Source organism: Corythoichthys intestinalis, chromosome 2 (genome assembly GCF_030265065.1).
Source record: "Corythoichthys intestinalis isolate RoL2023-P3 chromosome 2, ASM3026506v1, whole genome shotgun sequence".
Taxonomy (NCBI): domain Eukaryota; kingdom Metazoa; phylum Chordata; class Actinopteri; order Syngnathiformes; family Syngnathidae; genus Corythoichthys; species Corythoichthys intestinalis.
The window spans coordinates 48,402,026-48,430,024 of NC_080396.1; the positions used below are offsets into that span (position 1 = coordinate 48,402,026).

The 27,999-nt window shown below is 40.5% G+C and overlaps 2 protein-coding genes across 3 annotated transcripts; both read left to right on the forward strand.

The window, feature by feature from the left end:
• The first annotated feature begins 36 nt into the window (after positions 1-36).
• On the forward strand, positions 37-17,095 carry LOC130912176 (coagulation factor X). Of its 2 annotated transcripts, none has more exons than XM_057830056.1 (11): positions 37-146; positions 5,092-5,160; positions 5,231-5,409; positions 5,479-5,503; positions 5,592-5,705; positions 6,197-6,331; positions 6,416-6,696; positions 8,297-8,411; positions 8,515-8,711; positions 10,394-10,519; positions 16,694-17,095. In XM_057830056.1, exons 2-11 carry the CDS (start codon positions 5,094-5,096, stop codon positions 16,934-16,936), a joined length of 1,482 nt encoding a protein of 493 aa, XP_057686039.1. In that variant the 5' UTR covers positions 37-146; positions 5,092-5,093; the 3' UTR covers positions 16,937-17,095. The 2 variants fall into 2 exon arrangements, with proteins under 2 accessions (XP_057686039.1, XP_057686040.1); XM_057830057.1 differs by having other exon boundaries at positions 16,722-16,946.
• On the forward strand, positions 17,026-27,988 carry clrn1 (clarin 1). Its single transcript, XM_057830058.1, has 3 exons — positions 17,026-17,467; positions 22,584-22,763; positions 25,834-27,988. Exons 1-3 carry the CDS (start codon positions 17,026-17,028, stop codon positions 26,097-26,099), a joined length of 888 nt encoding a protein of 295 aa, XP_057686041.1. The 3' UTR covers positions 26,100-27,988.
• Positions 27,989-27,999: the final 11 nt, after the last annotated feature.

Sequence of the window (27,999 nt, forward strand, 5' to 3'; positions counted from 1 at the left end):
AAATCGTTTGTATCAATAAAACGTGTGCTGATGCCGTCACGTCAAAGTGCATCAATGTTTGAGTTCTGGTTAACGATCAACACAGCTGCTGTTATAGCTCCAAAGTAACGCCAACCGTCAATCATAGTCCTCAGCGAATACACCAGGTAGGACTGTCATGATTTCTCTTATACGCAAATAACGTCGGAATTACCGTGTTTATTGATTAGCACATCTAAATGCCATCCTCATAGATTACGCTTTATGTGTTATTGTAAGAGGTCACTTAGCGATATGGACGGGTTAATTCCCATGTTTTTGGCTATGGTCTGTTGAACATTTTGGGCATAATTTCAAAAGGTTGATTTTACGAGATTTTGTGGATAGTTGTGCAATCAAATTATCTCTATTTCCAGTTCCACTTTTGGAAAGTTTTGAAATGATCTACAGTGGGAAGAACAAGTATTTGATACACTCACAATGGGAAAACCCATTGGCAGTGTATGAAATACTTGTTCTTCCCACTGTAGATTTGTTATAATAATTGTTCACTCATTCAATTTTACCTCAAAACTGGTAAATTAAAAAAATACAAAACGATCCAACGCAAATAATTGTGTCCATCTTGACCACTAGGTGTCACAGTTGCCACCCCCAGAACTGCCCAGTCCGCTTTGGTAGAAATTACTGTACTTCATAAAGTATTTTATAAGGAAAATGACCAGTCACTATACGGAATGCATTTTGCAGAGGGTAATTTACCCTTTTTACAGCTTTTCAGGTGCGTGTGTCTGTGGAATTTTCTGAAATTTTCAAATAATCATTTCAGAGTTAAAATATAGCAACAAAAAATCTGTCAGATAAGTGTTTCTTTGTGTGAAAAATTCAAAACCAGAATGGAACAAATACTTATTTGCGGCATTGTACCTACCTATTTGTCCATCATGCACAACAACCTTCTCACTAACCGACCTAACATTTGACTGACTCTCAAAACATCCCTTTTGCCCATTCTTATAACTAGAGCTGCACGATATTGGTAACTTCGTGCTCCTCAAAGCCAATACCGATATCGATGACCGATAATAAATATAACATTTCTAAATGTATATTCACCTGAGTTTTTGAACACCTGGAGGTTAAAAAAAACTAGTGGTTTCGACATAGATTTGCCTTTGATCTAATGAGATTTTTCATGATGACTTGAACATTATTTTAATGAACAAAACAAAGACTTCAATAAAGTGCCAATATTTACTTTTTCAAATAAATATAATTTGAGTCAATCACAATCAATTAGTCAATGTCATTGAAGATGTGGTCCCTGAACTATGATTACTGAACTAAAACATAAACCCAACAGGTATTGTGCTCTGTCATCAGATAAAAAAAAATTTATGCTACAGGAGTAGAGACTGTTGTGGTCTTGGTCCATGAAACAACTTTCTTAACCTGGTAATTATAGGACAGCAAGCCTCTCAAGAGCGTTGGGAATAACACAGTTATAAATAACGCTGTTACATAACGGCGTTATTTTTTCAGTAGCGGGGTAATCAAATTATTTTTTCCGCGGTTACAACGCCGTTAACGTTACTGACTGTTAAAAGTGGTGCGTTACTTCGAATAAATTGAAGAAACTACCAGTCGTAGCGAGTGTACTCTGCTCTGTATATTTGTCATTCAAGACTTGAGGTGCGTTTAGGTTCATGGCAATGAAAATAGTAAACACACATAGCCTACCTATGCAAGAACGATGGAGTTGCCGTTTGATACGGTCATAATGTGCAGGTCCTGCACCCATCTGCAGCAAAACTGTTCGTAGCTTTGTAGCGATTTGTAATTTCGGAATCGCTGATGAGTTTAGTAACATACACCAAACAATAAATAAAGCAGAATGTCCATTTCGCGTAATTGTGGAAGCCCGTCGACATCTTTACTCCATTTGTCTTCGGCTTGTTCGTAAGGGTCAACATTGTTCACATCCTGAAGTTTGATCACATATCTGTTCTTCGCCTTAGTAACGAGTTTGTCTCTTTAAGTTAAAGTTTAATGTCCCGCGAGCCAGACCTGCTTCCAATATGGCTGCGTCAAATCTCACGTGATCCCCCATTCTGTGACGTAAACGCTCAAGCCTCGCGCACGTACCTCAGAGCCAGTGTTTTCACACACAAACCGGAACAGCGCGTGCGGCAAACACACACACGTAAAACAGATGTAGAGGGATATGATGGCAGAGCATTCAGAGGAAAATTTGTCCTTCACGAGGTGGAGATATAAACACTATTTCAAGTTGGTCGAAAGTAAAGGAAAGAACATGGTTGTAAAGTTTATTTTGCTTCATGAAAGCAGCAAGTGTGCAGTGACATGGCCTCCTGGACCCCTTTTATATACAGCAATCTTCATCATTCTCAAATTAACCCAATAGCCTGGGTTAAATGGTATTAAATGAATACAATGTGGTTATGTGCAGTGACGTAGGGCTGCAGCTATAGCTTTAGTAGTCGATTAATCGATGAACTATTTAGTTCGAGTAATCGGATAAGGAACATAAAAAATTACAATACCTGAGCTAAGCCTCAAACGAGATTTAAAAAAAAAAAAAAAAAAGATAAATTACGAATCGAATAATCGAGTAATTGGATAAGGAACATAAAAAATTACACCTGAGCTGAGCCTCAAACGGGATTTAAAAAAAAAAAAAAAAAAAAAAAGATGAGTTACATAACAAAAGTCCGCCAGCTTAAATGCTACAAAACGCAAACTTTATTTTTGTTTTTACAATGCTCTTAACAAATGGTTCAGACACATATTCCCACCAAAAAAAAACGGCTAAATATACCTATAAACTACTTTACGAAGGCATAAAAAAATTTTTTTTTTAAAAACTAAACACAAACTTAGCTTATGTTGGTCTTAACAAGGAGCAGCTGGATTCAGCCAAGTTAAATGAGGCAGACTAGAGGGCAGTGTATCCACCCAAATCAATAAAACTAAATGCAAACACTTTCAAAACAAACCATTACAACACCACTTTAATTAAACGAATACTCGAAGCAGCAAAATTTTAATTCGAATGTTTTTCTAATCGAATACTCGAGTTAATCGATTAATCGTTGCAGCACTGGTGACATGGCCTCCTGGACCCCTTTTATATACAGCAATCTTCATCATTCTCAAATGAACCCCATAGCCTGGATTAAATGCTATTATATGAATACAATGTGGTTATGGTGAATCAAAGTCTTCCCAAACGGAGCTATTTAAGTCATCTGGTGAAAATTCTTCTAGTTTTAATGCCGTAATATATTGCAAACCCTCAAACCCTATGTTTTTTCTAGAGATGTGCCGAAAATTTGGCCTAAAGTAGCTAAAAATTTATTGCTATTTTCGGTAGTTGTGACCAAAAACCATCGACTGAAAACAGCTGAAAATGCATTGCTATTTTCGGCGCCAGATTTTCAGCTCAGTTCTAGTTTTTTCCAGTATCCGTCAGACCTATCTACCTACGATCCATCCTGCATCCATCCATCTATCTAAACACGAGCTCAGGGAGCTAACAGGGGCCCTACTAGTCCTTCTAAAAAAATTAGCATATTGAGATAAAGTTCATTATTTTCTGTAATGTACTGATAAACATTAGACTTTCATATATTTTAGATTCATTACACACAACTGAAGTAGTTCAAGCCTTTTATTGTTTTAATATTGATGATTTTGGCAAAAAAGTCAAGAAAAAACAAAAATCCCTATCTCAAAAAAATTAGCATATCATGAAAAGGTACTCTAAAGAAGCTACTAACCTAATCATCTGAATCAACGAATTAACTCAAAGCCCATGTGAAAGATTCCTGAGGCTTTTAAAAACTCCCAGCCTGGTTCATTACTCAAATCACAATCATGGGCAAGACTGCCGACCTGACTGCTGTCCCCCGAGCAAGAGGCTAAGACACAGAAAGAAATTTCTGAGCAAATATGTTCCCAGAGTGCTGTATCAACGCACCTCAGTGGGAAGTCTGTGGGAAGGGAAAAGTGTGGCAGGAAATGCTGCACAACCAGAAGAGGTGACTGCACCCTGAGAAAGATTGTGGAGAAGGGCCGATTCCAGAGCCACCGTGCACAGACGTGTGCTGCAAATGGGCTACAGGTGCCGCATTCTCCAGGTCAAGCCACTTTTGAACCTGAAACAGTGGCAGAAGCGCCTGACCTGGGCTACAGAGAAGCTGCACTGGACTGTCGCTCAGTGGTCCAATGTACTTTTTTCAGATGAAAGCAAATTTTGCATGTCATTCGAAAATCAAGGTGCCAGAGTTTGGAAGAAAACTGGGGAGAAGGAAATGCGAAAATGCCTGAGGTCCAGTGTTAAGTACCCACAGTCAGTGATGGTCTGGGGTGTCATGTCAGCTGGTGGTGTTGGTCTACTGTGTTTTATCAAGGGCAGGGTCAATGCAGCTAGCGATCAGGAGATTTCTGAGCACTTCATGCTTCCATCTGCTTAAAAGCTTTATGGAGATGAAGATTTCAATCTTCAGCATGACCTGGCACCTGCTCACAGTGCCAAAACCACTGGTAAATGGTTTACTGACCATGGCATTACTGTGCTGAATTGGCCTGCCAACTCTCCTGACCTGAACCTCATAGAGAATCTGTGGGATATTGTGAAAAGGAAGCTGAGAGACACCAGACCCAACACTGTGGATGAGCTTAAGGCTGCTATCGAAGCATCCATAACACCTCAGCAGTGCCACAGGCTGATTGCCTCCATGCCACGCCGCATTGAAGCAGTCATTTCTGCAAAAGGATTCCCGACCAAGTATTGAGTGCATAGCTGATATAATTAATTGAAGGTTGACTTTGTTTTTGTATTAAAATGCACTTTTTTGTATTGGTCGGATAAAATATGCTAATTTTTGGGATAGGGATTTTTGTTTTTTCTTGACTTTTTTTGCCAGAATCATCAATATTAAAAGAATAAAAGGCTTGAACTACTTCAGTTGTGTGTAATGAATCTAAAATTTATGAAAGTCTAATGTTTATCAATACATTATAGAAAATAATGAGCTTTGTCACAATATGCTAATTTTTTGAGAAGGACTAGTATATTCTTTGTTTCAGACATGTTGATGGCTCTCGCCAACACAACCGTGCTACTGCTATTCAGTGCCGCAGCAGTAGAAAGCACAGGTAAGGCTTGCTTGGCTGCTGCAAGCCGCCCATAAATCCTATGGTTTATGTGAACACCTTCTGTCTGTAGTGTTCCTTCAGCGTGCCTCGGCCGGGCAGGTCCTGCGATCTTCCGCTGCCAACAGGAGGCGCCGGGCAAATTCCAATCTGCTGGAAGAGATGTTTCCTGGTGACCTGGAGCGGGAATGCTTTGAGGAACGTTGCTCTCAGGAGGAGGCTGCTGAGATCTTCCAGTCACAGGAGAAGACAGTGAGACATGCTTTCTTCTCTCAAGATAACTGCAATGATTTGTTACTGTATTCTGCTGTTGCTTCACAGCTGGAGTTCTGGTTCCGGTACTCAAGTAGGTCCAACTGAAGCAGGAAATGATGACACGAACAGGAAGTGAAGATGTTCCCAGTTGCGTTGAACGGAACATTTTGCTTTCACAGATTTGAATCCATGTGGGAGCAATCCATGCTTGAATGGCGGCAAGTGCATGCTGGGGAGAGGAGACTTCCTTTGTCTGTGCCCGCCACGTTACCACGGCAGCACCTGCCACTTGGGTATCCATGGCAAACACTTACGTTTTTCACCTATACACAGATTTTGTTTAGGAGCCATGCTTTGGTGCATTTTCTTTACCGTATGTGTTTTGCGCAATGACAAAACATCCTATTCTCTTTCATGATTCGCTTTTAAAACAATACAGTGTACTTGATATGCATTTGCATTAGACACGGGTCAATGTACCATGCTTACAAACCGCACGGCAGACGTAGCAGTTCAACTACCAAAATATTTTTGTCCTTATTTAATGGTGCCTTTACAGATTTGCATGTTATTTATGGCATTACTGGTAACAAGCCACACCATCGCAAATTCTAGTTTTTTTTTTTAATTTCAACTTTGAACTGTTACCAATGTGGATTGTCTTTTTCTCTTTGGCCTTGGCCCAGGAACATGACATGTGTTCCCCTGTGTTCCCTGACCGCATGTCCATGATTTAAGTGCAAGTGTCCATGTGCAATTTGGCTGTCTCTATGCGTACTTTCAGAGTTGCTGTCATGCAATTATAAAAATGGTGGCTGCCTGCAGTACTGCACAAACTTGCCAGGAAGTGTTGGTGTTCAGTGTGGATGTGCTGAAGGCTTCCAGCTGGACTCTGATGGACAAAGCTGCTCCAAGACTGGTACCACATCTCTTCCTGTGCCCACCACACACACAGATACACACATATGCTCCCTCATACACAACCGCCCTCTGATTCACTCAGTGAAGTTTCCCTGCGGCCTCAAGCAAACAGTCTTGCTGCAGCGAGGTCGCTCCCTCTGGAGCCTCTCCAACGAAGTTAACTTCACTACGGAAGCAGACATCATCTTAGATGATGGCAACTTCACCATGGAAGCGGACACCTTGGTGGACGATACTAACATCACAGTGGAAATGAACACCATTCTGGATAACGGCTTCAACTGGACACACAATGCTAGCAAACCAATCAATCCTCGCATTGTTGGCGGGGACTTGGAGAGACTAGGTGGAAGTCCCTGGCAGGTGTGGATATTAATGTTATAGGAAGCATTTCGTTTCAGAGATGGGAATTTTAATGTTTCCAGCAGGAGAAGACCTCAGTTTCTGGGATTGGAGCACTTTAGTTTTCCAGTAGTTAAAAAATTAGGTTTCCAAGATGGGACAAGAGTTCAATGTCTTGGGGGTTCAGAGTTACAGTGGGGCCAATAAGTATTTAGTCAACCACCAATTGTGCAAGTTCTCCTAAATGAAAAGATTAGAGGCCTGTAATTGTCAACATGGGTAAACCTCAGAAATCAACTGTGGGAGCAATTATTAGAAAATGGAAGACATACAAGACCACTGATAATCTCCCTCGATCTGGGGCTCCATGCAAGATCTCACCTCGTGGCGTCAAAATGATAGCAAGAATGTTGAGCAAAAATCCCAGAACCACACGGGGGGACCTCGTGAATGACCTAAAGAGAGCTGGGACCAGAATAACAAAGGCTACTATCAGTAACACAATGCGCCGCCAGGGACCCAAGTCCTGCACTGCCAGACGTGTCCCCCTGCTGAAGAAAGTACACGTCCAGGCCCGTCTGCGGTTCGCTAGAGAGCATTTGGATGATCCAGAAGAGGACTGGGAGAATGTGTTAAAGCCAGATGAAACCAAAATAGAACTTTTTGGTAGAAACACAGGTTCTCATGTTTGGAGGAGAAAGAATACTGAATTGCATCCAAAGAACACCATACCCACTGTGAAGCATGGGGGTGGAAACATCATGCTTTGGGGCTGTTTTTCTGCAAAGGGACCAGGATGACTGATCAGTGTAAAGTAAAGAATGAATGGGGCTATGTATTGAGAGATTTTGAGTGAAAATCTCCTTCCATCAGCAAGGGCATTGAAGATGAGACGTGGCTGGGTCTTTCAGCATGACAATGATCCCCATCACACAGCCAGGGCAACAAAGGAGTGGCTTCGTAAGAAGCATTTCAAGGTCCTGGAGTGGCCTCGCCAGTCTCCAGATCTCAACCCCATATAAAATCTGTGGAGGGTGTTGAACGTCCATATTGCCCAACGACAGCCCCAAAACATCACTGCTCTAGAGGAGATCTGCATGGAGGAATGGGCCAAAATACCAGCAACAGTGTGTGAAAAGCTTGTGAAGAGTTACAGAAAACATTTGGCCTCCGTTATTGCCAACAAAGGGTACATAACAAAGTATTGAGATGAACTTTTGGTATTGACTAAATACTTATTTTCTACCATGATTTGCAAACAAATTCTTTAAAAATCAAACAATGTGATTTGCTATTTTTCCAACATTCTGTCTGTCATGATTGAGGTTTACCCATGTTGACAATTACAGTTCTCGCTAATATTTTCAAATGGGAGAACTTGCACAATTGGTGGTTGACTAAATACTTATTTGCCCCACTGTATGTTTTATTGGACGATAAGAGTTCATTTCAAGGCTGTTTTTATATTTGAAATGTGACTTACTTATCCAAGTATTGACCCCACTAGCTTGATTTTTTTTTTTTTTTTTTTGCCACCGTAATTTGATACTTTAATAGAAGACTTGAGTCTTAGATTTGACTTGCAGAAACAGTAAATCACTCTCACCTGTGCTGCCCTCAGGTTCTCATCCACCGCGCTGACGGCTATGGCTTCTGTGGCGGAACACTAGTGTCGGATCGCTGGGTGGTCTCAGCCGCGCACTGCTTCCAGCAGACTGCCCACTACGTCACAATAGGTCAAACGCTCACGCTACTACCATGTAGCATCAATATGACCTCGTGTTAGCCACATGCTGGCTATAATTAGTTACATATTATTTGTGTGAACTTGGCATGCAGGCGACTACGACAAACGTCGTCACGATCCGGGAGAGCAAAAGATTGCAGTCAAGCAAGTTCTGCTTCATCCTCATTTCCACGAGTTCACTATGGACAGCGACTTGGCTCTACTCTACCTTGACCAGCCTGTCGTCAGGGGGCCCACTGCCGTTCCTGCCTGCCTGCCAGACGCCCACCTGTCCAGATACCTGCTCAAGGTGGGCCTGCGTCAGCACACGTAACTTCACTGCACCAAATTTTTTCTTGTCGTGCAAAGTGAACATGGTGAGCAAATTTTTGTTTGGATGAGACACATTTGATTTTTTTTCAAATTGACTATAGTTGGCAAATCCAATTGTTTGGAATTGATTTTTTCTGTAGCACAAAAACCCTTTTAGTGGACTTTTTCTGGCTTTGGGTTACTGAATTTTCTGTGTGCGGAAAATTAGTTTTAGTTGATTTTTTATTTTATCACAGACAATTGCTTTAGGTTGCTTTAATTAGCTGACATGTCAGGTAATTAAAACAACCTAAAACAATAGCGTACCACACGAATGCTATTTTTAGACCGCAAGGCTGCGTGACGTCACCATCGTAAACTGGAAAGGGGTCAACATAGAAGCGCCCTCGCATACAACCCATGTTAGTACTGCTTGTTTTCTGCCGGTAATATTTCAAAAAAAACAAAAACATTCAGAGTAAACACTGCTGGTATTGAACTTGTAGAAACGACTCTAGACATTATCACATATGAAGGATGTTTTCGTTACACGAAGCCAAAAACTCAGAGGGAAGAAAATGTGAACGATGGATTAACTTGTGCGGACGTCCAAAAGACCAGTTCAACCCTAGTAAGGTGAAGCCATTCACCTTCATATGCAGTAAACATTTTGTTGGGTGCCACGGTCCTACAGATCAATTGCCTACCACAGCCTGCCCCGCAGAGGTAAGCCATTTTTATATTTTTACTTATTTTTTTAGCGTGGCGTTTTGCCATGCTGCTTCTGTCTGACAATGAATAACCTGAAAAAATTAAAATTGGATCTAACTGCCACTGTTGTTACCTTTTCTGTTGTAAAGAAACAACTTTCATAAGGGGGAAGTGTAAATAAATTAATAGAATTAAGATTTGTTATTGATGAAAAAAATAAAAGTATTCGTTGGCTGTCACTGAGTAGCATTTGCGATCGCTACACAATAATAGCAATATAAATTACCCCCAAGAACGGTCAGAGATGTAAGACAACCAAAGGATATAATATATAAGAAAGACAGGGCATATGGTGGTAAAGGATAGCTTGTTGAAACAGGAGAATGTCATTGTCAGTGGCGTAAGGCAATGCACACAAGAAAAAGGTGTCGATAAAAGAGCTACCTCTGGATCAGGTCAGCTCTTTTCCTCATCTTTTCCAGCCCTCAACACTCAAGCCATCTCTTTAACTGAACATTTGTATGTTCTTCCGCATCTTTACCAGTGAATTTGGCACCAGGGACATCATTTTCGGACAGAATTGGTAGGTTTAGCTCAGTAAACATATTGTTCGTACACTATTTACATGCATCAAGCAAGAGGGACAAACACGAGTTTGACCCCCCCCGGCAACAGTCATGAATATTAATGAGCAATGTGACATGTTGCATGCGGTACACTATTGTCTGTGATAAAAGAAAAATTCAACTAATCTGTAAGTGTAGACAAAATGAACTCAATACAACTAAAACTGGTTTTGTTTGAAGGTTTGTAATTACCGTGAAATTAATATGTTTTCATTGTCTCGGCTATTGAGTTCTGCATACGGTGTGTTGGCATTAATCTAGCAGACTATTTTAGTCAATTAAATAACATAGTTCGGTTTGACATGTTCTTAAATATACGAATTGTTTCATTTCTTTTTCTAAGGAGAACAACCGGGGGTTGGTGACAGGATGGGGAGCCACCCAATACCTGCGCCGGTCCTCCCGATTCCTTAGGAAGGTGGCTCTCCCGGTGGTCAACCACCATGCCTGCACACAGTCTACAGAGCAGGTGAGCGCTAGCGTTACGCTAGCATTATTAGCAGGATGTTAATAGTGTATTGCCACTTTTCCTTTAGCATAGGCAGAGATTGAGTGGGGGCAATGCCTTCCCCAGTGGCCGAAAAATGTCATTACATGTAATTAACTTTCCTATAAATGAATTTGAACAAAACTAGGTACATTCTCAACCTTTATAAAATATTGTCATAACATTTGTGATTATATGTCGACTGACAACTTAGTTGAATGACACCTCTTTTGTATCTTGAGGGGGTCTATCACTTTCACTGGCGCTAACTCACTTTTAGGAGGGTGGCAGGAACCCTGCCACACACAAAAAACTACAAATGTGCTGACTGCTTTACGGCATACGTCACTTCCCCCTTCACCATTCTTTATAAAGATGGAAGTCGACACAAACGCTTTGATTTTGTCCGAGGAGAAAAAAGAAAAAGGGAGGCTACCAGGATAAAAAGACCCTCAAGAATAAACATTGGCCCGACTTTCACTCGCTGGTGTGACAGTTGGGGTGGGGGGATGCCGACGGGCTGGTGGGGGAATACGGTACACAATCAAACGTTTCTATTGTCAACATCATCATATGTTATTGTTTACCCACAACTGGATTCAATACCTCATTACTATTAATCCTACACACAGCTGCTGGAAACAGAAATATCGTTTAATCCATCTGCAGGTGACTGGTATATTAGGATTATACGACACTGTGCGCTGGTCCTCATTGGAAACGTAGCCTTCCTAAAGGTAAAACACTACTGCTTTTGTCCCTCTGCGTTGCTAAAATCAACCAAAACTTAAAAAAGTTACCTAGTGTTGCCTTAAAGGGAAAGTTCACAATTTTTGACATAAGGCTTAATCTTTGAGTTAGCTAGGGTTTAATTAGTCGGTGAAGTTGATTCAACAAATTATGTGCAGTTTGTTAGTTATTTGTTAGTTTCAGGACTCCGGTGAGGCTAAGCCGGGGGTCAGCAACCCGCTGCTCTGGAGGCGCATGCGGCTCTTTAGTTCTGCCGTAGTGGCTCCCTGGAGCGTTTTCAAAAATTTTGTAAAATGGAAAAAGATGGAAATACAGTGCATCACAAAAGTGAGTACACCCCTCACATTTCTGCAGATATTTGAGTATATCTTTTCATGGGACAACACTGACCAAATAACACTTTGACACAATGAAAAGTAGTCTGTGTGCAGCTTATATAATAAAGTTAATTTATTTTCCCCTCAAAATAACTCAAAATATAGGCATTAATATCTAAACCATTTATAATCTATCTATACTATTTATAATATAAATAAATAAATAAACAACATACAGCAACTTAAAACATTTGGGAGTACATTAGATATTGTTTTCTTCCCCAACAAAATAAGGATATACTTTTTCTTTTAAGCGTCAATTGAAATCCATTCTAATTGGTTTCACGCATTCTGTCCACTTGGACCATATCAAATAAAATGCATCAATCTCTAATTTAAAGCAGAAATGTGAAGTAATTTCATAACATGCCAAATAGGGTCACAATTAAAGTAATTAAACATTGTCCAACAAATAAAGCATGAAAAAATAATTTATATGTTGTATATTTGACAAAATAATCGCGTTTCCGAAGTTCGAGCCTGAAAGGGGACGAACCCGGAAGTAATACGTCACACCGGGAACAGCAATGGCAGCTCCATACATACGGCCGCCATACAAAGCCCTTCAAACAATGATTCAAACAGCGATATAAGCGATAGATCGAGCGCAAGGGAGGAGATCCAAGTTTTTGAAGAGTTGGAGGAAGAAGAGGAGGTTGGAATTTTATGTTGGACCTAACATGTATTAGCCAGACGCTAATCAGGATGCAAACAATGTGCCTAGACTACCTGTCATGGAATGGATACAAGACCCATCGAGATTACAAGATTGGTAAGATATAGGCTGTTATTATTTTCATGATTTGAAGATGCAGGCATTTGCACATAATTTTATTTTTTTGTCTATCTGATGACATTGTTAAAAAAATAATAATCAGACTTCATGTTCATTTTGGCAGAGCCGGCAGCTTTCGTGCATATGAAATAATAATATAAAAACGTTGGAGGGAAAGAAGGAGATGAGTCGTTGATGGCTTTCTCCACTTTATTGTGGCAACAATAAGAAAACAAAATAATAGTGGACTGTCACCACCGTCACCGTCGACCGCCACCGTCGACCGCAAAGTTTTACTTCTCGCTGATCTCCTCCTCGCCTCCTACTACTCCAGCGTCTCTTAAACGGATCGTGCATAGTGTCTTCTTATGAGCTTTTTGTTTACAAATGTATCGAACACACGACGTGGTGACAACTTTGTTTCTTTATTAACACATGGAGCTAACACAGCTTGGGGCTCTCGGCAGGAAGTGGCGTCTAATGGCGTGAGGAAATGTAGTGTTTTCACACAAGCGAACAGATTACAAAGCACCACTTCAGTGTTGTCCCGAGACTACATTTCCCATGATTCACTGCGTGACTTGAGCTGCTTGTTGATTCACTGCGAGATTGAGTCAATGCCAACACGCTACTTGTCACATGTCAGCGGCTCTCGAATGTAAAACACAAACTAGAAGCGATCACTGTGAAAGAAACGCCGAACCGTACAAATGCAATGCAATGCTTGAAGCATGAAGGTTCAAATACATAATACAAATACAAATAAATGTGCACAAACTCACCAGCGGTGTGTCTCTTACGGCAACGTGGCCGCGAATTACCACGACGCCGACCCGCTTATATGCACATCCACACCCCTTTCCCGATTGACAGTGGATTAACCCTTTCGGACAAGATCGTAGATGACGCACAATTTAAACACGCTTAACCTAGCGAACGCAACAACAACTATGATCGGGGATTGCCACGAGTTAACTTTCGGCTAACGTCGCTATCTTATACAGTTCATTCCACAACAGTTGGCAGCTCTGCTTTGACAAAGTCATCAGTCATCTATCCAAAAATCACACTTACCTTTTGTCAAATCCTTGATCATAAGCAGACTGGTTAAGGAAGCAGGCATCTTCGAAGTGTTTTCAGTAGAGAACACTACTCGATGATGGCGTGAAATTCATGCGCTTCATGCGAACGAAAGATTTCCATTTACGTGCCGTGCTATCCTTTGGCCACTCATACAACTTTTCGTTTGAGTGAGAACAAAACATCGCCACACACCGCCGTGGCATCTTACTGAGAAGCAATGCAACAAACAATTCTGTTCTATGGCGGACTTCCCTCGCGCTTCTCGGTGTGATGTAATTTCCGAAGATTTCCGAAGAAAAGCATTTTCGTTGTCAAGGGCATTGCTATGGGTTAAACAAAGAATCTGGAAGGGTTGCGTTTAAAAAAATAATGAAAATATGCTTATAATTGTTTAGCCATTGATATTATTCAAAAACATGGTTGGCCAACCTTAGTTCACATTTCCGCTTTAAGTGAAAATGACAGCTTTTCTATGATGTAAATTTCATGTGCAATATCTATCCATTCCTCAGTAGTTGGTGATTCTTTTTTTAATCCATTTCCTTGTAATTGTTACTGTCCGCGAATGCGGAGAACAAGATTGGACCCAAAAACAGACAACAGAAGGGGAAGCGTTCGGGGATTTATTAATCACAATCAAAACAAACTCGTGAACGCGGAAAAAGGAGACTAACAAAAAGGGATCCGTGACATATACTGTAGGTCGACGGGGATAAAAAAAAACGCGAAAACTGAGCAATTGGCAGATAGCCAAAAAGACAAACAAAAATACACTCGATACCTGCACAAGGTAGAGGATCACAAAGCTAAGACGTCTGACGAACTAGATGACAAATACAGAGCGGATCAAAAGCAGTATGTGCGAATGGCGACCAGCAAACTAATCTCTCGGCACCGTTATTGGTTCGCCACCGTTCATATATTAGTGTTGATTAGCTGGAACTCGCTGCCGGTGTGACGTCGAGAATGCTCCCACAGCTGGCTCTGAAACAAACAAAATCTAACCAGCAGCGGATCATGACAGTAATAGATTTCTTAGACGCTGCTAATAGAATCTTCAATATTTTTTTATCATTGACTTTCCAATTTCAAATCACCTAGATACAGACATTCGCATTTAAAATAGATACATTGCCCAAAAATTTTCTCCAAGTGTGTATGAATCTCAGTCCAGTAGGGTGTAATAACATTACATTTACAAAATACCTGTATTTGCAAGTGGTCTGCTCCAATTCTTCTAGTCTCTCCAGCAGGCGTCTTCTTTACCCAGGTGTCGTTTTTGGGCTGGGGTTATAAAATACTTTACCTCAATGTTTTCCAGCAGAAATCACGCCATACATTCGAGCTGGTTGTGGTCCACTGCAGTTGGCACATGTTCTATATTTATTTTATTTTATTATCAAGTTGCACATTTCCTTCACCTTCACAGTTTTGTTTCATATAATGAGTGTTCTCCATCTTTGTTGACCTAATAGTTTTGTACAATTTGGAAATAATTTTATTACAGGTCTTGGACTCTAGAAGATCTACAATTTCATGTAGAATCAGAGTTTAATGTCTAGTTATGTTCTTTGTTACATCATGGTGAAAACAATGTTTAACTTGAAGGTATCTGTAAAAATGATCTTTTTCTAGGCCATTTTTATATATCAGAGTGTCAAAAGGAGTCAAACCTTTTGAAATCCACTTTTTAAACCTATTATCATAAGCGGATTTGAAGGGGGGGCAGCCCACCCCGGTGGCCGAAAAGTGTCATTGCATGTAATTGACTTTCCTATAAAAATTGTAAAGCAATAAAACTGCAACAAAAATGAATGAAATGAACAAAAAAATGTATTTTTATCATTTTCGAACAGATCATGTAACTAGAACCTTAGACGGCCATTTGCTTTGCATATAATTTTCATTAAAAAAAAAAAAAACTAGGGGAGGGCAATTTTATTTTTCAAATGAATTTTTTCTTTGATTGAAAATATTTATTTTTACCGAAACGACTTTTTGAGGGATTGAATGATTGAGACACAAATGTCTTACCCTTAATATGGCCCAAACACAAAAAGGATTGCTTCATTCAAAGAAAACTTTTTCAATGAAAAATTAAGTGTTCAAATGCAATTTTTTGTATCTCAAATATTTTTTCGCATTCAAAAACTTTTTCTTCGATTGAAATTTTTTTTTTTTTGATTGATTTTTCTTTATAAACATATATTTTTTAAGCAACTTATTTTTTGATTGAATAATAAAGACAAAAATGTCCTAGCCAAAATGTGGCCCAAACACAAAAAGGATTGCCAAACACATAAAGGATTGCTTCAATCAAAGAAAACTTTTTCAAGGAAAAATTAAGTGTTCAAATGCAAATTTTTCATTCTCAAATATTTTTTTGCATTCAAAAACTTTTTCTATGATTGAAATTTTTTCTTTTTTTGATTGAAGAGATTTTTTTTAAACATATATAATTTTTAAGCAACTTATTTTTTGATTGAATAATAAAGACAAAAATGTCCTCGCTAAAATGTGGCCCAAACACAAATCAACATTACTTCAATCAAAAAAGTTGCTTCAATCATAAAAAACGACTTTAACCCCCCCCCCAAAAAATCAATGAAAAATAGCTTTCACATGCTTTTTTCTTTTTTTTTTTTTTTTAGTTTTTTGAGTTTATTTTTACATTCAAACACATTTTATTTTTATTTTTTTTATTGAAGCGATTTTTTTTTGGGTGGGGGGGGGGGGGGGTTGAAAATATATATTTTGATTGAAGCAACTTTTTTTTGATTGAATAATAAAGACACAAATCTACCTCCATATGTCTCCGCCCAGGGGATACAATTTTTGCAACGGTAACTACATTGGCACGATACCAGCGGGCGTACCGTATTCAATGGATGACGATTTTGGTGAAAAGTATTGCCTAAGCAGCCTGATTTAGAATTCCCCTCAAGAATGATGGGAAACAAAAAACGCTCAATGTCAATGTATTGTTATAAATATTCTAGTAAGTTAATTTTATTGCTGACACTGCGTTTCGGGGTCATCAACATGTTGTGCCCCCCTGCCCCAAAAGTCAAACTCCGCTTATGCCTGTTATCCGTTTTGTGTGGTGTGAATTCCATTAACATGTTATGAACTCTTCCGCCACAAAAGTCAAACTCCGCCTATGCCCTTTAGGTTGTCACAGAAAACATGTTCTGCGCAGGATACGTGGACGCAGGCATGGATGCGTGCAGCGGGGACAGCGGTGGTCCCTTCGTTGTCCACTACCGGGGGACCTGGTTTCTAACAGGTGTGGTCAGCTGGGGTGAGCGCTGTGCCGCTAGTGGCAAATATGGCATCTTTACACGTCTGGGAAACTTCCTGAGCTGGATAAGGACCACCATGGATCGAGTGGACCGCAATGCCACACGAAGCTGAGACTGTACTTGTTTCACTATTAAGTGGATGGAGAAAGTTTCACTAAGTGGGCGGAGAAAGTGAGCGAAGACAAGTGTTTGTTCTTGAGAATGTATTTTGATATTACTGTACTGGTACCAATCAAATTGACAGAGATGCATTTCAATACGAAGCATACGTTCTGGTCGTTTGTCTATCTGTCCGTCCGTCCTTGGACTATGGTCTTGCACCGTCGCCATGGAAACGAGGGCGGGAGGGTTAGTGGGTATCTGTGGATGAGCGTCAAGGCGGCGATGGCAGCGGCGCGGCGACACAAGCGTCTGCTGCTGAGCTTCGGAGGCGCGCTGGCGGCTTGCTGCGCGTTGGCGGCCGCGGTATCCGCCGGACTTCCTCGTTGGCTGGACGGGTTCGTCCTCTGCAGAACCGGAGCTGAACTCGTCAACGCCACCGGGAACGAACTCGACAAGTTCGTGGGCCGACTCGCATATGGCCTTTTCCACGGAGAAAGAGTGAAGACCTGCGGCCTGGGCGGCAGGACCTCGCGATTTTCAAGTAATATTAATTACCTTTACATATTTGGGTCATTTAATAAATGGATGATATGTTCTGACAACACAAGGAATTTTAATAATAATTTAATAAACAAACGTGTAATAGTTTTATGTTGTGCTTTTTTATGTAAGAATTATAATAATCAGGGGTGTGACAAAATATCGAAATGGTGATATATCGCGATACTTTGTTTCCCAAAAGGTTATCGATATGCCATGCCAAGAATCGAGATATCGTTTTTAAAAGGTGTCAATGTAAAAAAATCAAATAAATAAAAAGGATTCAACAAAATGTTACCAAAATCTTCCACCATAATAGCGTCTCAGTTACCGTGCCCTCCATAATTATTGGCACCCCTGAAAAAGATGTGTTTTTTAGCCTCTAATATTTTTTTTAAATTCAAGTCATATGGGACCTTAATGGAAAAAAAGAGAAAAATCCAACCTTCAATACAACTGCATTCATTCAGTGGGGAAAAAATCCCACATAAAGAAAAAATTATTTGACATCAAACAATGTGTGTCACAATTATTAGCACCCGTGGTGTTCATACTTTGTACAACCCCCTTTTGCCAACAAAACAAGGTCTAGGGACTGAAATGGCCATGGGAGGAGCTTGATTTTGTGTCTGGTGAACCATTTCTGTGTAGATTTGGCCATATGTTTAGGGTCATTGTCTTGCTGAAAGACCCAGTGACGACCCATCTTCCGCTTTTGGGCAGAGGGCAACAGATTGTGATTTAAAATGTCCTGGTATTTCAAAGCATTCATGATGCCATGCACCCTAACAAGGTTCCCAGGGCCTTTGGAAGCGAAACAGCCCCACAGCAACACTGACCCACCCCCATACATCTTTCGTGGCACGCCAGACCCACTTAGAGTGTTTGTTGCCAAAAAGTCTCACACAAAAACACACGGTCCCAGGCTTCAACTGGGACCGTGTGCTTTGGTCAGAGGAGACCAAGATTGAGCTTTTTGGCAACAAACACTCCAAGTGGGTCTGGCGTGCCACGAAAGATGCACATGCTGAAAAGCACCTCATACCCACCCTGGGAACCTTGTTAGGGTGCATGGCATCATGAATGCTTTGAAATACCAGGACATTTTAAATCAAAATCTGTTGCCCTCTGCCCGAAAGCTGAAGATGGGTTGTCAGTGGGTCTTTTAGAAAGACAATGACCTTAAACATATGGCCAAATCTACACAGAAATGGTTCACCAGACACAAAATCAAGCTCCTCCCATGGCCATCTCAGTCCCCAGACCTTGTGGGGTTTTTTTGGCAAAAGGGGGTTGTACAAAATATTAACACCAGGGGTGCAAATAATTGTGACACACATTATTTGATGTCAAATAATTTTTTCTTTATGTGGGATTTTTCATTCAGTGGAATGAATGCACTTGTATTGAAGGTTGGATTTTTCTCTCTTTTTTCCATTAAGGTCCCATATTATTTGAATTAAAAAAAATAATTAGAAGCTAAAAAACTCATCTTTTTCAGGGGTGCCAATAATTATGGAGGGCACTGTAACTCTAAAGGCCGAGTTATGCTTCCGCGTCAGACCTGCGCCATCAACAAAGACCCGATTTACGACCCTGCGCCGTAGCCTCTCTGGCTCCTTCCTTTTTTTTCTGACATTGTGTGCGTCAACGCGTGTGACGTGGTGGAAATGGACTATGATTGGTCCGCTCAGACTGTTGTTTCCGGTTCAGCGCGAAATCACCGGCATTGTGAAACATTTATTTTTCTACAAGCAAAAATGGACCAAGCCGACGAGAGTATCAACGAAGAGCAAGTACGACAACTTCTACAATGTATTGTCACGACATTATGAAGATTGCCAAATGGCATGCAAATCGTGGGAGGAGATTGCTGAAAATACGGGGCTGGAGGTCAGCCAGTGATTGAACAGAAAAAAAAATGGAAGAACCACGAGACAAGTATGTGTGTGTTTGGAATCGAGTGGCCACACAAAGTGGTGACCCAGTCGACCAAAAACTGCCAGCTTTTTATCACTTCATGTCGTATTTTTGGTTCGTGCACTTCATCATTTGTTGTGTACATATGTTTGCTGTGAGTCTGTGACTTATTTACGTGTCACACTTCAAGTAGGCCTATATGAAGAATAAAGAACAGGTTTTGGTGCAAAAGAGTTGTATTGATGTTTAATTTTTAACAACAGTCAGTTCACATACGATACATCACTGATTGAGAGTGCATCGGTGCTTTTATGATAACGTTAACATCAAGGCTTCCAACGCAGTTTGGGAAGTTCCATAGATTCCAGAAATCTGCTATAGCTTCCCACTGGCTAGTTGTAGGACACGGCAAACAAATCGGGTTGGAGGGCTTTGCAGACCTCTGACAAAACCCTGGAAAACGCTCGACGCCAGTTTGAAGCTAGCCACCACAGCTAGCTGGTGTCCGCCCGCGGCTAGAACTCTCTATGCGGCATCAAAAGTTGGACAGACCGCCTTGAAACCGTCTTCTTCATCGCCTGCGCCTCAACATTTGTATAATCAACATTTATTCAATGTTGATGAGCTGAGGATCCACATTCAAGCGTCCTATCTTGCATTGTTTATATATTTTTTCTCCGTTAAACTAGACAAGCAGAAGTCAACAAGCATGCCCCAAAACCGTACAAACATAACGCCACACCCCTCTAGTGGCTTGGCGGTGAATTAGTAATTAGTGATTAGTAATTAGTGAATGATGTACCCTTTGTTGGCAATAACTGAGGCCAAACGTTTTCTGTAACTCTTCACAAGATTTTCACACATTGTTGCTGGTATTTTGGCCCATTCCTCCATGCAGAACTCCTCTTGAGCAGTGATGTTTTGGGGCTGTCATTGGGCAACACGGACTTTAAACTCCCTCCACAGATTTTCTATGGGGTTGAGATCTGGAGACTGGCTAGGCCACTCCAGGACCTTGAAATGCTTCTTACGAAGCCACTCCTTTGCTGCCCTGGCTGTGTGTTTGGGATCATTGTCATGCTAAAAGACCCAGCCACGTCTCATCTTCAATGCCCGTGCTGATGGAAGGAGATTTTCACTCAAAATCTCTCGATACATGGTCCCATGCATTCTTTCCTTTACACAGATCATTCGTCCTGGTCCCTTTGCAGAAAAACAGCCCCAAAGCATGATGTTTCCTCCCCCAATATTCACAGAGGGTATGGTGTTCTTCGGATGCAATTCAGTATTCTTTCTCCTCCAAACACGAGAACCTGTGTTTCTACCAAAAAGGTCTATTTTGGTTTCATCTGATCATAAAACATTCTCCCAGTCCTTTTCTGGATCATCCAAATGCTCTCTAGCGAACCGCAGACGGGCCTGGACGTGTACTTTCTTCAGCAGGGGGACACGTCTGGCAGTGCAGGATTTGAGTCCCTGGCGGCGCATTATGTTACTGATAGTAGCCTTTGTTACTGTGGTCCCAGCTCTCTGTAGGTCATTCACTAGGTCCCCGTGTGTGGTTCTGGGATTTTTGCTCAACGTTCTTGTTATCATTTTGACGCCACGAGGTGAGATCTTGCATGGAGCCCCGGATCGAGGGAAATTATCAGTGGTCTTGTATGCCTTCCATTTTCGAATAATTGCTCCCACAGTTGATTTCTTTACACCAAGCAAAGAGTGAAGAGTTACAGAAAACGTTTAGCCTCCGTTATTGCCAACAAAGGGTACATAACAAAGTATTGAGATGAACTTTTGGTATTGGCCAAATACTTATTTTTCACCATGATTTGCAAATAAATTCTTTAAAAATCAAACAATGTGATTTTCTATTTTTTTCCCCCCACATTCTGCCTCTCATGGTTGAGGTTTACCCATGTTGAAAATTACAGGCCTCTCTTATCTTTTCAAGTAGGAGAACTTGCACAGTTGGTGGTTGACTAAATACTTATTTTCCCCACTGTATATGTGTCACTCAATTTATTGAAAACCTTCAATACTGAACATTCACAGATGGATGTAAAATGCATTTCTTTTACAAACTGCTATGTTTGTTTCAAGTTTCATTGCATAACAGCAAACAGAGCTAACAAACTCTTAAGCATAAACTAATTTTTGACCCCATTGCAGTAATTAGTCAAGTCATTCCCGATCAATGTGCCATCGCAGATTAAATCATGATTTACCACATGTGTACTGTACACTGTACAGTGTTTGCACCCATGCTTGTATTTCAGTGTTGAACACATCACTGTTAAAGTTTCACCTCATGAATAATAAATGACAGCAACCACTTCTTCAATTATTCATGATCTTCTCGACATTGAAACATCCATGTTACATATACACTTAGTGTTTGAAATGCATGGAATTCAACTTCTGATTTCTCTCTTTACTTGCAAAAGTTTTTTTTTTTTTTAGTTTTGAAGAAGCTTTTTTGGTCACACATTTGACGGAGACAATTTAGGGGTGGACAACATGGCACAAATGTTTATTGTCTTCTCCCTGGGTTATATGAGAGCAGTGATCCATCTCTAACAGTTTCTCAATGACGTTCCCTGTTTCTGCCTCAGTGCTTCACAGTTCACTAAAATACTTTGGCCTCAACACTAATGTTCTACTCTCTGCATGTCTTCACTGTTTAAATCTCCTCAACAGTGTTGGGAAAGTTTATTTTCCATCCAAAATTGTTCAATGTTCACTTCAAATATTATAATATTAACTAGTTCAGTTCAATATAGAAAATTTCGAAGTAAATTCATCATTCCAAAAATGAACTAGCAGAGTTCTCTTAATTCCTCCAATGTGTTGCTGTGAGTTTTACCCTCAAAATCCTGGCATTTAAAACTTCTTGCACTCCCAAACAGTCCACACTCTAATCCAGGTATACTTTTAATCCCAACAGGATTCAAAACATGAAGAAAAACTCAAACTTGTTGCTCTTTTTTTAACTGAAGAATTGCGGTATAAGAAAAACGAATGTCAAGCATAATCTGTGATAAAATTCAGGTTTAAGGTAGGAAACTAAGAATATGCTTCAAAGTACAATATTCAGTCTTCAAAACAAAAAAGTAAGCATATTTTTAGGGTCTTTACTGTGCCTTGAAATGTCTTCACTGTCTTAGTCGTGTGTTTAAACTTTTGTTCCTTTTTTTCAGTGTTTTCAGAGTTATTGGACGCTATACCAGCAGGTCTTCATGTGACCATCATCTTCTTCTGTGGCGCTTTGATAGTCTTCTCTTCTGTGTCCAGCGGCTTCTTCTTTTTCAATGCGTTTGGACGTCCTTACGAGACACTGCACGGGCCTCTGGGACTTTACTTGTGGACATCCATCTGTTGTGAGCACTTCAAATTATTCTCAGGAATATTGTTCAGAGCTTTCATGTTGACGTGGGATCTGTTCAAATCTCATGGCCATCTAGTGGCCTGGTATGTTTAAGACAACCTTGGGTTTGTAACTTTATAGACAAGTTTCCGAGGTACTTCAGTTTGACTTCCGCCTTTTTGTACTCGCGACTTCCGTTTTACACTTTCTCCATCCAAAACAACAGTGAAGCTGGAATAACATTACTCATCAAAATACATCAAAAAAGACAATTTGGAAAAACTGCATCCATCTGCCATCATCACGACATGGGAGGACAACATGTTCATGAAGGCAGATGTGGAATCAAGCCCAATCCACCTCTAAGATCGGGTGTCTATGTAGCCACGTTGTCCCTGGTGCCATATACAGTGCCTTGCAAAAGTATTCGGCCCCCTTGAACCTTGCAACCTTTCGCCACATTTCAGGCTTCAAACATAAAGATATAACATTTTAATTTTTTTGTCAAGAATCAACAACAAGTGGGACACAATCGTGAAGTGGAACAAAATTTATTGGATAATTTAAACTTTTTTAACAAATAAAAAACTGAAAAGTGGGGCGTGCAATATTATTCGGCCCCCTTGCGTTAATACTTTGTAGCGCCACCTTTTGCTCCAATTACAGGTGCAAGTCGCTTGGGGTATGTTTCTATCAGTTTTGCACATGGAGAGACTGACATTCTTGCCCATTCTTCCTTGCAAAACAGCTCGAGCTCAGTGAGGTTGGATGGAGAGTGTTTGTGAACAGCAGTCTTCAGCTCTTTCCACAGATTCTCGATTGGATTCAGGTCTGGACTTTGACTTGGCCATTCTAACACCTGGATACGTTTATTTTTGAACCATTCCATTGTAGATTTGGCTTTATGTTTTGGATCATTGTCCTGTTGGAATATAAATCTCCGTCCCAGTCTCAGGTCTTGTGCAGATACCAACAGGTTTTCTTCCAGAATGTTCCTGTATTTGGCTGCATCCATTTTCGCGTCAATTTTAACCATCTTCCCTGTCCCTGCTGAAGAAAAGCAGGCCCAAACCATGATGCTGCCACCACCATGTTTGACAGTGGGGATGGTGTGTTCAGGGTGATGAGCTGTGTTGCTTTTACGCCAAACATATCGTTTTGCATTGTGGCCAAAAAGTTCCATTTTGGCTTCATCTGACCAGAGCACCTTCTTCCACATGTTTGGTGTGTCTCCCAGGTGGCTTGTGGCAAACTTTAAACGAGACTTTTTATGGATATCTTTGAGGAATGGCTTTCTTCTTGCCACTCTTCCATAAAGGCCAGATTTGTGCAGTGTACGACTGATTGTTGTCCTATGGACAGACTCTCCCACCTCAGCTGTAGATCTCTGCAGTTCATCCAGAGTGATCATGGGCCTCTTGGCTGCATCTCTGATCAGTTTTCTCCTTGTTTGAGAAGAAAGTTTGGAAGGACAGCCGGGTCTTGGTAGATTTGCAGTGGTCTGATGCTCCTTCCATTTCAATATGATGGCTTGCACAGTGCTCCTTGAGATGTTTAAAGCTTGGGAAATCTTTTTGTATCCAAATCCGGCTTCAAACTTCTCCACAACAGTATCTCGGACCTGCCTGGTGTGTTCCTTGGTTTTCATAATGCTCTCTGCACTTTAAACAGAACCCTGAGACTATCACAGAGCAGGTGCATTTATACGGAGACTTGATTACACACAGGTGGATTCTATTAATCATCATCGGTCATTTAGGACAACATTGGATCATTCAGAGATCCTCACTGAACTTCTGGAGTGAGTTTGCTGCACTGAAAGGAAAGGGGCCGAATAATATTGCACGCCCCATATCGTATCTTTATGTTTGAAGCCTGAAATGTGGCGAAAGGTTGCAAGATTCAAGGGGGCCGAATACTTTTGCAAGGCACTGTATATAGGCACTTCCAAGAGTTCACGCACAGCACAGAAAGTCTCGGAGTTTCATCTACGTCATGCTGAATCCATTTTTGGAGATTCCGTGCGTTCTTTGTGTTTGATTTTGCAGTTTTAACTTTGTAAACAGACTTCTTACTTGAGCGCCTTGAAAGGTGGAAAAGCGCTATTTAAGTATAACACCATACTTCATGTTGTTCTGTCTAAACCGAAAGCTCTGAACAGAAATTATCAAAGATGGCGCCGCCCATGTTTTGCTCAGCAAACTTGTCTATAAAAGCCATTTAAAGAAAAACTAAGAATTTTGCGTCACAATATATACATCTTGACACTGTTCGTGTTCAATTCTCCGTTTAAGCTCAGTTGTTGTTGAAGCTTTTGAAAGCTTAGGTTTAAAGAAATTCTAAATATCCATCTTGCCTCCTCAGCTGTAGTTTTGGCTAAGCAAATCAAAGGTCTCTAAGGTGCTCGTCACATGATCAGTTCGAAAAATAATTTTGACCCGTTATGAAATACTTTGTAGGATTCTTGTTTATTTAATTAATTTTTGTTGCTTTACAACTTTTATAGACAACATTTAAATTATAGACAACAACAAAGACATGTCTTTATTTTAAAGGGGAGGTTCAGAATTTTTGACTTTAGGTTTAATCTTTGAGTTAGTGGGGGTTAAATTAGTCGTTGGAGTCGATTTTAACAAATTCCTTGCAGTTAGTCAGTTATTTTATTAGTTTCAGGGCTCCGGAGTGGCTAAGGTAGTGCGAGTCAATGGTGGTTGAAATCAACTCCATCGACTATTTAAACCCCAGCTAACTCGAAGATTAAGCCTTATGTGAAAAATTCTGATCTTATCCTTTAAATTCAATTCTCGGAAAGTCACTTACATGCGATGACATTTTTCTGTTGTCATTCTTATGTTGAGGCAGCAAGGGGAGAAAAATTGATCAAAAGTAACTGTTAAATTACTTTTAAAGTAACTTAGTTACTTTAATGACGTAATCAGTAAAGTAACTTGATTAGTTTTTTGAGACGTAATCAGTAATTAAATTACTTTTTCAACTAATCTGTGACAACACTGGTCACAAGCAACTTGCTTTGAAAACATTGGCTTTAAACTCAATCATCTATGGACTTCGCTTCTTGGCAGGTGCGTGCAGCTTCCTGGTTGTGGTTCTGTTCGTGTCTGAGGTGAAAGTTGAGCGTCTGTCGGAGCGCATCGCCAACTTTGAGGAGGTGACCTTCAGGTTCCAAACGCACAGCGAGCGTTATGACGTCTGCTTCTGGATTGTCCTCCTCATCTTCTTTCTGCATGCGCTCAACGTGGCGGTGATCCGCATGGCGGGGATGAATTTCCCTTTCCGGCGGGGAAAAGATTCGGAGCCGGGTGGAGGCGCTGCCGACCTCATGTACTGAATTTTCAAAGATCAGTGGTACCTTGACTTACGAGTTGAATTTTTGAAGCTTGTAATTCAATTGACCCCAGTCTCAAATCAGTATTCCTAATTGAAATTAATTGAAATGCCATTAATCATTTTAAGTCCTCAAAATAACATTTTGTAAAAAGTATTTTTATTGAAGACTAATACTGTAAAAGAAGGTTATTAACAGGGGTGCACATATTTTTTTTGCCCAGGTTCTCAGAAGAGGACCTGGAGATGTGACTTGGTCCTCACTGAGCTTGAGAGCCGACCCACCTGATGCGATAAAATTATGACAAGCTTTACTTAGAGCCAATTACCTTTAATTAATTATATAAACAATTAACGCTTGATTAAACTTAAACTGGCACAACAAAATTGCCATTACTTTGAAGTGAAATGTAAAGAAATAAACAGGGGTGCGCATATTTTTTTTTTCTCCCACATTAACTCCAAGCCTTTGTAAAAGTGGGATGTCCACCTCATAAGAGCTCATTGAAGGTGCATGTTTAGCTTTGTGAAATGCGAGCAAAAACAAGTTTGTCAGTGCATGGCGCTGTTCTGTCTGACATCGATAGTTTGTTTAATTGCCACATGCTCTCTGTTTTCGTGCTTTTTCAAAGTTTGGATGGCTGAAATTCTTTGACCCTACATAAAATGCACTGCTCTTATCAGCGACATTGGGATACTCACGGCAAATTTTGCACCACATTTCCGTGCAAGCATCATTTGCTTCTAGCCATGGTACCTCCTGCAGCCACTTTTCAGCAAAAGTCCTTTTTTTTCCGGTTGCTCCGGTGACGTCTCTGTCGTCTGTCTGTCTTTTGTCGGGGGTGGGAGAACACGGAAATAATTACTCAGTGGGGCCTGACTCTTTGACATTTTGAGAAGTGATTTTCTCATGTCCGCCGCAAATACAGTGGTCAGCCATCGGTACGCAAAAGCGTATGGAAGCCGTTGAGGGCCAGCGCATTTGTCTACGTCCAGTACGCATGCGCGCATGCGGACCACTTATGTGCACCCCTGGTTATTAACATATGTCTTAAGGATTACTTTTAAAGGGCGTTTAAATGGACGTCAAGAACTTGGCCGGCGCTATCCGAGAGTCCTTTTTGTATTTGACTGTTTTGTTAAAAAAATTGAAAGTGCTTAACTAACTTGAGATTTCTTTCCTCACACGCAAGGGCATTGCTGTATACATATGTTCCATTCATTTTTCACTTCTTCCAGTGTGGCATCACATCACTGATATATACAGTACTGCATCTGTATCAATATGATGCACATCATAACTAGTAACTCAGGTGGTCGAAATTCTCAAATAAAACAACAAAAAATTAGAGGGCCGTCCTAAACATCAACTGTAAGCCACTACATTTTTTCCTACTGTACATGTGTGACTGGTGACAAATCAATTTATTGTATACACGATCGCCTCCAATAGCAGTAATACATGAACACTTATGATCGATCACCCAGGTGAAATGGATTTGATGTTTATAACTGTCATTTGCAGTGAATGAGTTAAGGGCTACAAGCAACAAAGTAATCCAAAGATATAAGGATATGTAAAAATATAGATTTATAATACTCAAACTTTGCAGAACAAACTGAAAATGTCCAGCAACAGAAAAAAAAAAAAAAGTCACAACCAAGAGCTCATTGGATAGGTATTTAAGTGACTACCTCTATCTAGTGATAAAACTGAAAAGAACAACAGAATATAGGCTTTAAACTGCTTGTGCTGACAGCATTTAATTATATTTTCATATACTGGCCAATGAAAACTGGGCAGCGGGCCGCAATAGCATACCGCACGAATGCTATTTCTGGAACGTGACGTCGCAATCGTAACGCAGAAATGGGTCATTATAGACACGCCCTCTCATACAATC

Bases quoted from the DNA above. Each gene is read 5' to 3' on its own strand.
- LOC130912176 (XM_057830056.1), top strand. From the start codon at position 5,094: ATGTTGATGGCTCTCGCCAACACAACCGTGCTACTGCTATTCAGTGCC. The intron at 5,504-5,591 runs GTAGGTCCAACT...TTGCTTTCACAG, and splicing joins GTTCTGGTTCCGGTACTCAA to ATTTGAATCCATGTGGGAGC. The intron at 8,412-8,514 runs GTCAAACGCTCA...CTTGGCATGCAG, and splicing joins TGCCCACTACGTCACAATAG to GCGACTACGACAAACGTCGT.
- clrn1 (XM_057830058.1), top strand. From the start codon at position 17,026: ATGTATTTTGATATTACTGTACTGGTACCAATCAAATTGACAGAGATG. The intron at 17,468-22,583 runs GTAATATTAATT...CCTTTTTTTCAG, and splicing joins CAGGACCTCGCGATTTTCAA to TGTTTTCAGAGTTATTGGAC. The intron at 22,764-25,833 runs GTGAGCACTTCA...GCTTCTTGGCAG, and splicing joins CTTGTGGACATCCATCTGTT to GTGCGTGCAGCTTCCTGGTT.